The following is a 13,166-nucleotide window of genomic DNA, read 5'->3' on the forward strand; positions in this document are numbered from 1 at the left end:
GTCATCATCTTGACGAGATTCTGAAAATCGAATATCTGACAGTTAAGGATCCACTTGTTTTGTGGAAAAACCTAAAAGAAAGATTTGACCACTTGAAGATGGTCATACATCCAAAGGCACAATATGATTGGATGCATCTAAGGCTACAAGAGATTTAAGTCTATACATGAGTATAATTCTGCCATGTTCAGAATCACTTCTCAATTGAAATTATGTGGAGATACGGTTAGTGAGATTGATATGATGGAAAAGACGTTCTCCACTTTCCATGCCTCGAATGTGCTCTTACAGCAACAATATCGAGAGAAAGGTTTCAAAAAGTATTCTGAACTAATTTTTCATCTTCTTGTGGCCGAGCAAAATAATGATTTATTATTAAAAATCATGAGAATCGACCTACTGGATCTGAACCACTTCCTGAAGTGAATGAGGCGTACGCCCACCATGCTAGGCGTGGAAAAGGTCGCGGTCCTAATCGTGGTCATGGACGTGGTCGTGGACGTGGTCGTGGTCGTGATTATGGTCAAGAACGTAATTCTATTCCTGGCATTAATCATTCATCAAATAAAAAGGAAAAAAGAAAGGATGAGAAACGTGAAGCAACTAGGGAAGGTTGTTTTCGATGTGGTGGAAGAGGTCATTATGCACGTGATTGTCGTACTCACAAACACTTGGTTGAGCTTTATCAAGAATCACTAAAGAAGAAAGAGAAAAATCCTGAGGCAAATTTTATCTCTGAAAATCAAGTTGACATCACGCACTTGGATATAGCAGATTTCTTCGCACATCCTGAAGGAAAAATAGATCACTTAATTGGTGATGGTTCTGTGAACATGGAAGAGTGATATTTTTTTTTTGTAGTATTTATTAATAAATTTCATGTAATGATAGTTGTTTGCATGAATATTAGTATTTTAAATTAGTTTAGTCGTTCATTAGCTTGTTCCTTAATTCTTAATAAAATAATATATATTTTTCATTGTTTTATTTATATGATTCTAATATGATAGAGTTAGTCAAATACTAAACTTTATCACGTGTTTGTATTATATTAGGTCTTTAACTTGATCTAATGTTAAAAACATGCAGTCTGTTATTAACTAGGATTAAATAATGATTTTATTTTATTTTCCTAACAACTCGTTTTTGACTTAGAGGAAACAATAAATTAAGGCTCAATTTCTAATATTTAATTATTAATTTATTCCTTTGAATATATTGTACCCTTTTGACAACACTAATATTTAATATATATTTATTTTGTGTATGTCATTTCATGTGAAGATATGGATAATTCTAAGAACATATTATCGAAATATGAAGATATTTGTTTGATTGATTCTGGTACAACACATACGATATTCAAAAATAAGAAATATTTTTCTCATTTAAGTATGGGTAAAATAAATGTTACTACAATTTTTGGTAGTACTAATATGATTGAGGGTTTTGGAAGAGCCATTGTAATTTTGCCCAAGGGAACTAAACTCATCATTAATAATGCTATGTTTTCTCCAAAATCTAAGAGAAACTTGTTGAGTTTTAAAGATATCCGTGAAAATGGTTATCATATCCAATCAATGGATGAAATAAATCTTGAATATCTTGGTATCACCAAGTATGTCTCTGGGCAGACATGTGTTATAGAAAAGTTCCCTGCTTTATCTTCTGGCTTGTATTGGACAAAAATTAGTGCAATTGAGGCACATTTTATAGTAAATAAGAAGTTTACTGATTCCAATACATTTGTACTTTGGCATGATCGTCTAGGACATCCTGGGTCAATAATGATGAGACGAATTATAGAAAATTCGAATGGACATCCACTAAAAGACCTAAAAGTTCTTTTAAATGGTGAATTTTCTTGTACTGCTTGTTATCAAGGCAAGTTAATTGTGAGACCATCACCAATGAAAGTTAAGATTGAGTCCCCTGCGTTCTTGGAACGTATACATGGGGATATTTGTGGACCTATTCACCCACCTAGTGGGTCATTTAGATATTTTATGGTTCTAATAGATGCTTCTTCTAGATGGTCTCATGTGTGCCTATTGTCATCTCGTAACTTGGCATTTGCAAAATTATTGGCACAAATAATAAGGTTAAGGGCACACTATCCTGATAATAAGATTAAGTCCATTCGTCTTGATAAAGCTGCAGAGTTTTCATCCCAATCATTTAATGATTATTGTTTAGCAATTGGGATAAGAGTTGAACACTTCGTTGCTCATGTTCATACTCAGAATGGTCTCGCAGAGTCATTAATTAAACGTTTGCAATTAATAGCAAGACCATTGCTTATGAAAACTAAGTTGCCCACTTCTGTGTGGGGACATGCAATTTTGCATGCTGCAACACTTATTCGTCTCAGACCGACAAGTTATCATAAGGTTTCTCCATTGCAATTGGTTATGGGTCAAGAACCTAATATATCCCATCTAAGAATTTTTGGAAGTGCTGTATATGTGCCTGTGGCACCACCAAACCGCACTAAGATGGGCTCTCAAAGAAGGTTAGGAATATATGTTGGGTTTGAGTCACCCTCCATTATACGCTATCTTGAACCATTGACTGGAGACATGTTTACTGCTAGATTTGCAGATTGTCGGTTTGATGAGACAGTTTTCCCAAAATTAGGGGGAGAGAATAGTGAAATAAAACGAGAAATTTTGTGGAAAAATTTATCATTGTCTCATCTTGATCCATATTCTTCTACTTGCGAACAAGAAGTACAAAAGATTATTCATCTGCAGAAAATTGCAAATCAAATGCCAGACGCATTTACAGATTTGAAAAGGATTACTAAATCACATATTCCTGCAGAGAATGTCCCAATTCGAATTGATGTCCCTAAAGGACCATCCACTAGTGTCATAGCTAATGAGTCAAAAACACACCTAAAGCGTGGTAGACCATTGGGGTCTAAGGATCAAAATCCTAGAAAAAGAAAGATTAAATGTCAAGATGACACTATGAAAGAATCTCATATGGAAGTTCAAAATTTGAATAAGTCTGATATTCATGAAAGAATCAATGAACTTGAAACTCAAGGAAATAATGAACTATCCATAAATTTAAGAGATGTTGAAACTAATATGAATCGATCAGAAATAGTGGTTGATTATGTCTTTGCATATAATGTTGCAACAAATATCATGCAAGATAATGAGGATCATGAACCTCAATCTGTTATAGAATGTCGACAACGAAATGATTGGCCAAAATGGCAAGAAGCAATTCAATCAGAGTTGAATTCACTTGCCAAGCGTGAAGTTTTTGGACCTATAGTTCAAACACCTAATGGTATTAAACCTGTTGGTTACAAATGGATTTTTGTGCGAAAAAGAAATGAGAAAAATGAAATACAAAGGTATAAAGCACGCCTTGTGGCACAAGGATTTTCTCAAAGGCCTGGCGTCGACTATGAAGAGACATACTCACCCGTTATGGATGCAATAACATTGCGTTATCTCATTAGTTTCACAGTCCATGAGCAACTTGGAATGCATTTGATGGATGTGGTTACAGCCTACCTTTATGGATCACTTGATAATGAGATATACATGAAAATTCCTGAAGGATTTGCGATGCCTAAATCGTGTAATTTAAAATCTCGAGAAATGTATTCAATTAAATTGCAAAGATCATTATATGGTTTGAAGCAATCTGGGCGCATGTGGTATAACCGTCTTAGTGAGTATTTAAGTAAGGAAGGTTATACAAATGATGCAATTTGTCCATGTGTCTTTATAAAGAAAACAATATCGGAATTTGTTGTACTTGCTATTTATGTTGATGACATAAATCTTATTGGAACTCCAATAGAGCTTCAAAAGGCAATTGATTATTTAAAGAATGAATTTGAGATGAAAGATCTGGGAAGAACAAAATTATGTCTTGGTTTGCAAATTGAGCATTTGACAAATGGTATTTTTGTTCATCAATCTGCCTACACAGAAAAAGTGTTGAAAAGATTCTGTATGGATGAAGCGCATCCATTAAGTACTCCGATGGTTGTTCGTTCACTTGATGTGAATAAGGATCCATTCCGACCTCAAGAAAAGGATGAAGAAATTCTTGGTTCTGAAGTACCGTATCTTAGTGCAATTGGTGCACTAATGTATCTTGCTAACACTACAAGGCCTGATATAGCTTTTGCTGTTAACTTGTTAGCAAGGTATAGTTCTGCTCCTACTAGGAGACATTGGAATGGGATCAAACACATTTTGCGATATCTTAAAGGGACAACTGATATGGGCTTATTTTATTCTGTTAATTGTAGCCCAAATCTTGTTGGTTATGCTGATGCAGGATATTTATCTGATCCACACAAAGCTCGATCCCAAACAGGCTATGTGTTTATATGTGGGGGGACTGCCATATCTTGGAGATCTACAAAGCAGTCCATCGTAGCCACTTCATCTAATCATGCTGAAATAATAGCTATTCATGAAGCAAGTAGAGAATGTGTGTGGTTAAGGTCTATGATACATCTCATTCGAGAGAAATGTGGTTTGAAATGTGATAAAGTACCCACCACTTTATATGAAGATAATGCAGCATGCATAGCACAACTTAAGGGAGGATTCATAAAAGGAGATAGAACAAAGCACATTTCACCGAAGCTTTTCTATACACATGAACTTCAAAAGAATGGTGATATAAATGTGCAACAGATTCGTTCAAGTGACAATGTGGCTGATCTATTCACCAAGTCTCTACCAACTGCAACTTCAAGAAGATGGTGCACATGCTTGGAATGCGAAGATTCAAGTCTCTGGATTGATGTTCTCATTAGGAGGAGTGAATACGCGCTGTACTCTTTTTTCCTTACGAGGTTTTGTCCCACTGGGTTTTTCTTGTAAGGTTTTTAATGAGGCAGCCTAGATGCGTATTAATAGATATGTGTACTCTTTTCCTTTACTAGAGTTTTTTTTTTCTTAAAGTTTTTTAGTAAGGTTTTTGACGAGACACATCATCTATGAATTAGACATTCAGGGGGAGTGTTATAAAGTATTTGTATTATAGTGAATGTCTATCATGTGGAGTCTTTTTTAGGATATGGTTAAAGAGTCCTACTTGGGAACCAAGTTAGATTTCTCCTATAAATAGAGTGCTCCTCTTCATTGTAAATAAATTCATCAAGAGAAATAACAAGTCTTCTCTTCTTTTCTCTCTAGTTTCTTCTTCTTATTCTATAGTTTTATAACATCAATATATTTTTGTGCTTTGGAAAATTTATTCATTTTGAACCATACAAAAATCTCAAAATAATTTATTTTTTAAAAATTTTAGACTAGAAGTAGAATAGAAAAGAGGAGTGTAGAAGCAAAAAGGCTTTATCAAGCTTTAATTGAATTTAGGTAAATATTTCCACCTCTTTCCATAAAACACCTAAGCAAAGGCATTCATTTTATACTTAAAAACTAATTAAATTCCAGATCTGTCAAACTTCAAATCCGAAAATTGCCACCTCCGCCCCATTTTATATATCACATTTCAGATTTCAAGGATCAAATAAGTTTATCTTTGATCTTAAATTTTTCATAGATCTTATAAACATTTTGATTTATCAATTATTGTGACTCGTAGTACTTTTTATGTAATTTATAAATATATAAATTTCATTTCAAAAAAATTAAAGATTCCATACGCAAATTTATGATCAAATTTAAACTGTTTGACTCTCAAAACATAAAAGATGTCATATAAATTGGAACAGTGAAAATATCATATTTAAATTTGATTCGACTATTAAGAAAAATCATGATTGACATGACTATTATTTTTTCACATTACTCCTACTAAATATTTAGTATTAAATCTTAAAAAATAAGTAATTCATACTAAAAATAAAATGCGAAAAAAGTAACTATCCTTCTTTTATGTTACATTAGAAATCCTTCTTTTACGTTACACATTAAAATTAAAATTAAAAACCTATTTTTAGAATAATAGACCAGACAATAATACTTCAAATGTGAAATTTTTCGAACACTTGATCATACACCTAAATATGGACAATTTAAAGCGTGCACCGGCCGTATATACAAAAATATAATAAAAGTATTTAATTAATATTGCTGAATTAAGAATTAAAACAAGTCCACTTCTAATATCATGTCAAAAAAAAAAAAGTTATACATCTCAATCGATGGATAAGAATTGAAAATTTATATAGTCTTTTCATTTCAATTTACTTTATCTTAGTTACGTTTAACTTATTAAAATGAAAAGTTATATTTTTTTAAATAAATTAAAAAAGTAAGATAAATAAAATAAAACGAACAGAATAAAATCGAGATATATGTTCGTTCACATGTCATGAATGAAAAGAGAAAGAAAATTAAGTGTAAAGAAGAAGGACTCACGCTTTAGTTGCAGCATAGATGGAGAAAAGAGGATGAGAAGGTACAACAATGGAAGCACCAGACCCAATATTCACTATGGCACCTTTTTTTCTACCTATCATGCTTGGTAAAACCGCCATCGTCACTAATGTGGTACCTGTTCATTGAAAATATAATTAAGTAAATAAAAAAAAATATATTTTTTCTTATCACTTCCTCTTAAACAAAAATTCAATATATGAGAGCGCAGATAAGAAATTTTAGATTCAAATCTCAAATGTGACACTTGAAAAATAACTTACTAATTAAAAGTATGATATATATAATTTATTTAAGACATAAAATGAAATGATAACACAGTTCAGTATACCTTCCAAATTTACTTTCACTATATTTTTCCATATATTCTCATCCACCTCATGAAAAAACATAGCTCTTGGATATGTGACACCAACATTATTAATTAAAACACCTATGTCCAATCCTTCAATTCCTTTTTTCATTTCTTGAATCCCTTTAGTAACATCAAAAGAGAAATCTACAACAATAATCTTGACTTTGATATTTGGATTTTGAGTTTTGATTTCACTAGAGACTTGTTGTAGTTTGTTTAAATTTCTTGCTACTAATATTAGGTTGAGACCTTTTTGTGCAAGTTGAAAAGCAAAAGCTTTTCCAATTCCATCCGTTGAGCCAGTGATGAGTGCCCAAGAGCCATAAGATTGGACAAGATTCTTTGGAGTTCTTAAAAATGTAATGAAAATCCATTTGAGGAAAATGATGAAGTTTCTTAAGAAGGTGATGAATCCAATGAAGGAGAGAAGAAGAACAAAGAGAGGTTGAGTTTTGAGGTGAATCACCATAGTTGAAAGCATTTTCTTGATTTGTTGGAGAAGAAAATAGGAATGTTTCACAAAGTGCTTATCCCTTATGTTACCCTATATATCATGCATTTATTGATTTTAGTTAAAGACGAAGATTTATTATCACAAAAGAAGAGAAGTTGTAGTTAAGCAAATTTTAGGTCGGAGATTATCAGAGCCGAAATCAGGATTTCAATTTTATGGGTTCTGAATTATTTAAACTGACTACATCAAATGCCAATAACTAGGTTCTAGACTTACTATTCATAATGAATTTGAAACCTCATAAAATGAATGATTTTTCTTTGCCTGGAGCATAGATATCCTTTAGAAAATAGACAATGTTTTTTAAAATCCTAATTTGATACTAGGTTGAGAAAAATCTATTTTTACAAAAGAAATTATAATGATATACTTTTATATGTTATAGATAGGATTTAGGAAGAAAACAAGATAACAAATTAGCAGGCTAATTGGCATCCTCATGAATGAACCTGACCTAATAACTATTTCCAAGAGAGTAAATAAATACTTATTTGATGAATGAATAAATGGAAGTGCACTGACTTTGCCCCCTATGAGTAGTGTGAGTAAAGATTGGTAGGTTTAATTACTTGTAGAAGATTAGACATATTTTAAATAGACGTCAAGGACCATATCCTTTGTCCCCATAGGAAATGTTCATTATCTTGATGTTAGGTAGAAAAAGAGGACCATACTCATTCTAAATATTTTTTGGCTACATGCATCAATCTCATTAGTTTAAGAGTCAATTATTTATATATTTTCTACTTTACAATATTACGTATCTTACCAGATTTTTATGCTTCCAAGTACATGTATCTCAGATACATAAGATTCAATTTAGGTGTAATTTTTTCTAGATACATTATCTCCAAGTGGATTCATGTAACATCTCACAAATTTGAATTAGCTAGGAATAAGTGAAAAAACTAAAAATAATCACTGTTGGAAAGAAAAGGAGAAATCTGGAAAATTTTCTAAGTTAACAAAGTGAGTTTTGGTCATTTTCAAACGACCATAACTTCTAAATCAAGATAAGTTAGAGGTAGTCCTTGATATGGTTGGAAAGCCTTTGAAGAGATCTTTCCAACGCTACCAAGTATACGCATTTTTGATATCGTATGAGGGAGCCCATTGGACTGTTGCATTGAGGAAGGTCCCAATCCGGATTTAAGGAAGGGCAAACTAGTCTCTTCACCAATTAATTTCCTATTTCGTTTTAGGGATTTATTTGAGGTAAAAACAAATTTTAGTTCATATTAAAAAATTAAACTTTACGCTTAGTGTTTGGAGAAGAGAGAAGAGAAAAAGGAAAGGGAGAAAAGTCAAGAGTTCGCCAAGAACGCCAAGGATTTGTGAGTGAAATTCATCGTAGGTGATCCCTATCAAGGTATGTGAGATCTTTCGTGTAAGTTTATTTCATCCACACACCAAACTTATTTCAATTAAGTGGTTTAAGAATTGGTCACATGTTAAAAAGAGAGTTCTTGATGAATTTTGTCGAAATTCTGTTGGTTGAGTTGTTTCAATGCCCATTGATGTTAATTCATAATTTTCGAGTTGTTTTTCGAGTTACATCTATTGAGTATTGGAGGTATTAATAATCCTAAGAGTTAGGGAAAAGAACTATGGATGTATAGAGGATTTAAGATCAGAAAACGAATTAACTCATCAGACGCACCTAGGCAGGATCAAGCGCGTCGCGCCCCCATAGCGCCAGTAAGGCAGGGGCGGCGCGCCTGCAGTGCGCCCAAAATGAGCACAGTGGTTTGGGGTTGGCGCAGCGCGCCCCTAATTCGAGCTTTTTCACCCAGTTTTCGTAGTTTAGCCTATTTAAGTCCTTTCTTAGGTGTACTAACACTCTCCAATGATTCTAATTACTTCAAATGATTTCTAAACATCTAGGAATCACCGAATACAGGAATCATAATCTTGAATTCATAAATTCATTCAACGGAACCTAAAATCAAGGTCAAAGAAATTAAGAGTCAAGTCTAAAGTTAAGAAGCAAGTCTAAAGCAAAGTTCTTAAAGGTTTTCAAGAGTCTTTAATAAATGTTTAAACTTTGCTTCAAGACTCAAGTTTCAAGTTAAGTGAAGAGTAAAGAGTTGAAGTCTTTAGTTCAAAGAAATATAAGGGAACTAAGTATTCCCTAAGAGTTGATTTAAGACTCAATTTTCAAGTTAAGCAAAGAGTAAAAAGTTGAGTTCATTTCTCAAAGATTATAAGGGAACTAAGTATTTCCTAAGAGTTTATAAATGTTTTCACATTTAAGATAAGAGGAAACTAAGATTTTTGAAAGAGTTTTGAGCAAGAAAAGGGAACAGTGATTTCGAGAGAGCTTTTTAAAGCTAAGTGTTGAGAAATTATCTCTAGCCAAAGAAGGAAGTTGTTCTTAAAAGCATGAGCTAAATATATTTTGGGAGTAGTATTGAGCACCAATGTGAGGATGAAAGTTCATATTAACTCAAGTCTCCATGAAAACCATGTAACCATCATGGATATTAAAGGGTCATACTTTTTAGATGATCACGTAAGTTAAGCTAGTGGATCCACTAAGGTAAGTAGTTATATGCAATGACAAAGTATATGACGGTTCTGGCAGCGTGGGCAAGACGTTATATCACCACTTAGGCTCATAGTGGTGGTTGTTGGTTAGAGAATCTCCCACTGAAACTATATTATTTCATATATAAGTAAAATTGAGTTTGTTATTGCATTTTCTTTATCGAACTAAGTGTTTACATTGTTTTACAAGATTTTATATATATTGCATACGTCTTGTTGCTTTATATTAAGTCAAGTTATTCATGAGTTGAACAGATTCAAGATAAGTGTTCCTTCTTACTCTTTTTCAAGCTTAAGTTTTGTTAGCATTCCAACTCGCATACTTGTACATTTAATGTATAGATGCAGTTGGCCTGCATCGTATCATGATGCAGACGCATATAACCAGGATCAACATCATCCAGCGCCTCATTAATCCAGCTGAGCACTCAGAGTCAGTTGTGAGCCTCATTGCTTTCTGGAGGACACATATTTATTGCTTTCTAATTTTCTTTCATAGGATGTTGTGGGGTCTGCCCTACATCCATCTTAATATTAAAGAGGCTTCATAGACAGTCAAATATTTTAGTTTTTCACTCTCGTTATTTGTATTTCAGATATTCTATTATGAGACTTAAATGTCATTTTGGCCAAGTTATTTTATTCAAGTATTTTTATGAGAATATTTCTTATATTGAGTTAAGTCTTCCGCTGAGTTAAGTAAGTTAGGCTAAGTGTCCGCTTGATCAAGGCCAAACAATGGTCATTGAGTGTCGGCCACGTCCAGGATGTAGGCTCAGGGTATGACAATTCACATGTATTTGTTATACAAAACAAATCTTACACGCCTCTCTCCTATCTCTCTCGCCACTTTCCCATATTGAGAGTTCTACTCACATGACTCTCTTTCCGAAAATTCCTACGGACTCCTTAACATCTTTGTTAAAAGGAAAATCGACTTTAATTTGCTTAAGAATTTACCCAATCATTTTTTTGATATCAAACTTGGCGTGAAACGGGTGGATTGCAACGCAAAGATTTGAAGTTGTGTTGTGATATGAGCAATTTTAGGAGGATTTATGAGTTTATGTCTCTGTGCACGTCGTTACAACGGGTTACACGCTTCTACAACAACCAAATTAATTTTCGTTATTACAGTGCTCTATAGAGAGACTTGGCCTATGACTAGATAAGTGTTGGGTTATGTGCCTTTTTCCTTTCCTATGTGGATAAATAAAAGCCCAATTTGGACCAACCCATTTTTGCCCATAGGCCCATTCTTATGAGGCAAATATAAGCCTATTTAGGTCTTATTTTCATATACACAGAGAGTTTTTTCAGCAGCCAAAAAGAGAGAAAGAGAGCAGTTTTCGCAGTCAAAATTCAGCCCTAACAGCCAACTTCAAATTGCGATTCCCTCTTCGTTTCTTGTCCGATTGAGCTATTTTTTGGACAGCATATTATCTTCATCTCAATCTTTGATTAGGAACTGACAGAGTTGGATTTGGTGGCCTGCAGCTTCAGTTTTGCTGTCGTGAACAGTAGCTGCGAAATTGGTGATTTTGCTCCTTTAGTTCTCTAGATTTGGTGCAATCTTATTTTGTTGTTGCTCGTTGTTTGGCACTTGTTTTGTGTCCAATTTTGGAGAACAATATTGTAACTCTTGGTGATTATAGTGGAGCTTTTGGTCCCGTGGTTTTTTACTCTTCACATCGAAGGGTTTTCCACGTAAATCTTGGTGTCTTGTGTGATTGGTTTATTATTGCCTTGTTATAGTTGTTTGGTTGAATTACTTGCTGCCTTACTATCATATTGCTTGTGGTTGTTTGTCTTCTCTTGGTTCAAATCGAGAAGGGAAAGTATAGACTTGGGTTTCTTCCGCTGTTATCCTGTCAGGCATTCTTTGTTAGTGCCTTGTCTTTCCCAATAATAAGTAGTTGTAAATACTGGAATTTCTCCAAAATCAGTACCCATTTTCATTCAAAAATGGTTTGAGGAAGTGCAGAGCTAACCTAGGACAATTTTCATCGAGTTTTCATGTAGAATCTTCATAAAGATAAGTAATTCGTTTCCCCAACTTGTTACTTCAATTTTTGTTCCTTAGAATCTATAGTCGTGGGACTTGGGAAGGGTTCAGTTTGACCTAGAGTGGAAATATGGTGCAGTGAGAATCCGTGGGTAGAAACCTCATTTTTTCTGCATAAACTATTTATTTGTGATTGTAATCGTCATTCGCTGGTTTAACTATAAATCATGCAACTAGGTAAAATATCCATAGGGAAGGCCCGAGTTCGTCAGGATGATCATAGAGTTGGCCTGGAGATTGAGATTAGAATCCAATTTTAAGTTATTTTTGGTTGATTTTGTGTTGTACGATTGTTTATAGGGTAACAACAAGCTAAGCATCGTAACAAAGAGAAAGATCGGGTTCAGTAGAACATTCAAGCTTGACTCGAGGTTAGTGATGGTTGAACTCTTTCCCAATTTACATTACGAGCGCTTGTTAATTATTTCATTAGTAATACTTGTGCAATATGCATATATGAATTAAGGGATATAATGTGAAATGATACATGTGTTTTTGTCAAATCTCATGCTATGAATTTGTCTTAAACACTAGTAGTCTTGCAAGTGTGGTTGTATTCAATGGGATTGTGATTGTGTGATGTTTGTGATTGTTGGTTGGATCAGGTACCACGCCTAATGCACATTATCGGTTGCCTTAGAATGTGCCTGATACTTATTATCAATTTATTTGAATACCATGCTTGATTCGAAATATCTATTGTTAATTTGGACACCACACTTAATACAAATTTTATTTGATAGGCTTGAATACCACACATGATATATGTTGAATTGCTTATTGTTTTGTTATGTGTTGGTTCCATGAATGGACCGAATTTATTATTTGTAATGATGTTTGACATTTTCTATTAACTATTATTTCATAAAATATATCCAAAATTCAAATTGATCAAATAAAAATAAACAAAAAGGAATTATTATAGAGAGTATGAGTAGTTAGCCATAATAGGGGTGTACATGGTCATGTTGGTTCGGGTTTTTCAAATTTCAAATCAAATCATTTGCATCGAATTTTTAAATCTATAAATCAAACCAAATCAATAAAACTTGGGTTTTTCAACCTTGGATTTTTCCGAATTTTTTCGATAAAGTATTCATAGGCACATATAAGTACTTTAAATATTTCTTCAGTTCTACCAAAATAAAACTATCTAAGGTGTTTCTAAAGAAACAACACAAAATATGATATGATTAATGACACTAAAACATCCATAATAATAATAATAATAATAATAATAATAATAATGATAAGAAATCGCGTAAAAAAATATGTTGCAAATTAACAAGTCATAAT

The 13,166-nt window shown here is 33.2% G+C and overlaps 1 protein-coding gene across 2 annotated transcripts in view; it reads right to left on the reverse strand.

The window, feature by feature from the left end:
• LOC107018940 (very-long-chain 3-oxoacyl-CoA reductase-like protein At1g24470) overlaps positions 1–7,468 on the reverse strand; it is a 29,977-nt gene extending 22,509 nt beyond the window's left edge. For both annotated transcript variants that reach the window (XM_015219538.2, XM_027917348.1), the window contains exons 1-2: positions 6,721–7,468; positions 6,372–6,507 (exon numbers count right to left, since the gene is read on the reverse strand). In XM_015219538.2, coding sequence (XP_015075024.1) covers positions 6,372–6,507; positions 6,721–7,225 — 641 coding nt within the window. In that variant the 5' untranslated portion in view covers positions 7,226–7,468. The remainder of the gene's footprint in view (positions 1–6,371; positions 6,508–6,720) is intronic.
• Positions 7,469–13,166: the final 5,698 nt, after the last annotated feature.

This window comes from Solanum pennellii, chromosome 5 (genome assembly GCF_001406875.1).
Source record: "Solanum pennellii chromosome 5, SPENNV200".
In the NCBI taxonomy this organism is placed as follows: Eukaryota; Viridiplantae; Streptophyta; class Magnoliopsida; order Solanales; family Solanaceae; genus Solanum; species Solanum pennellii.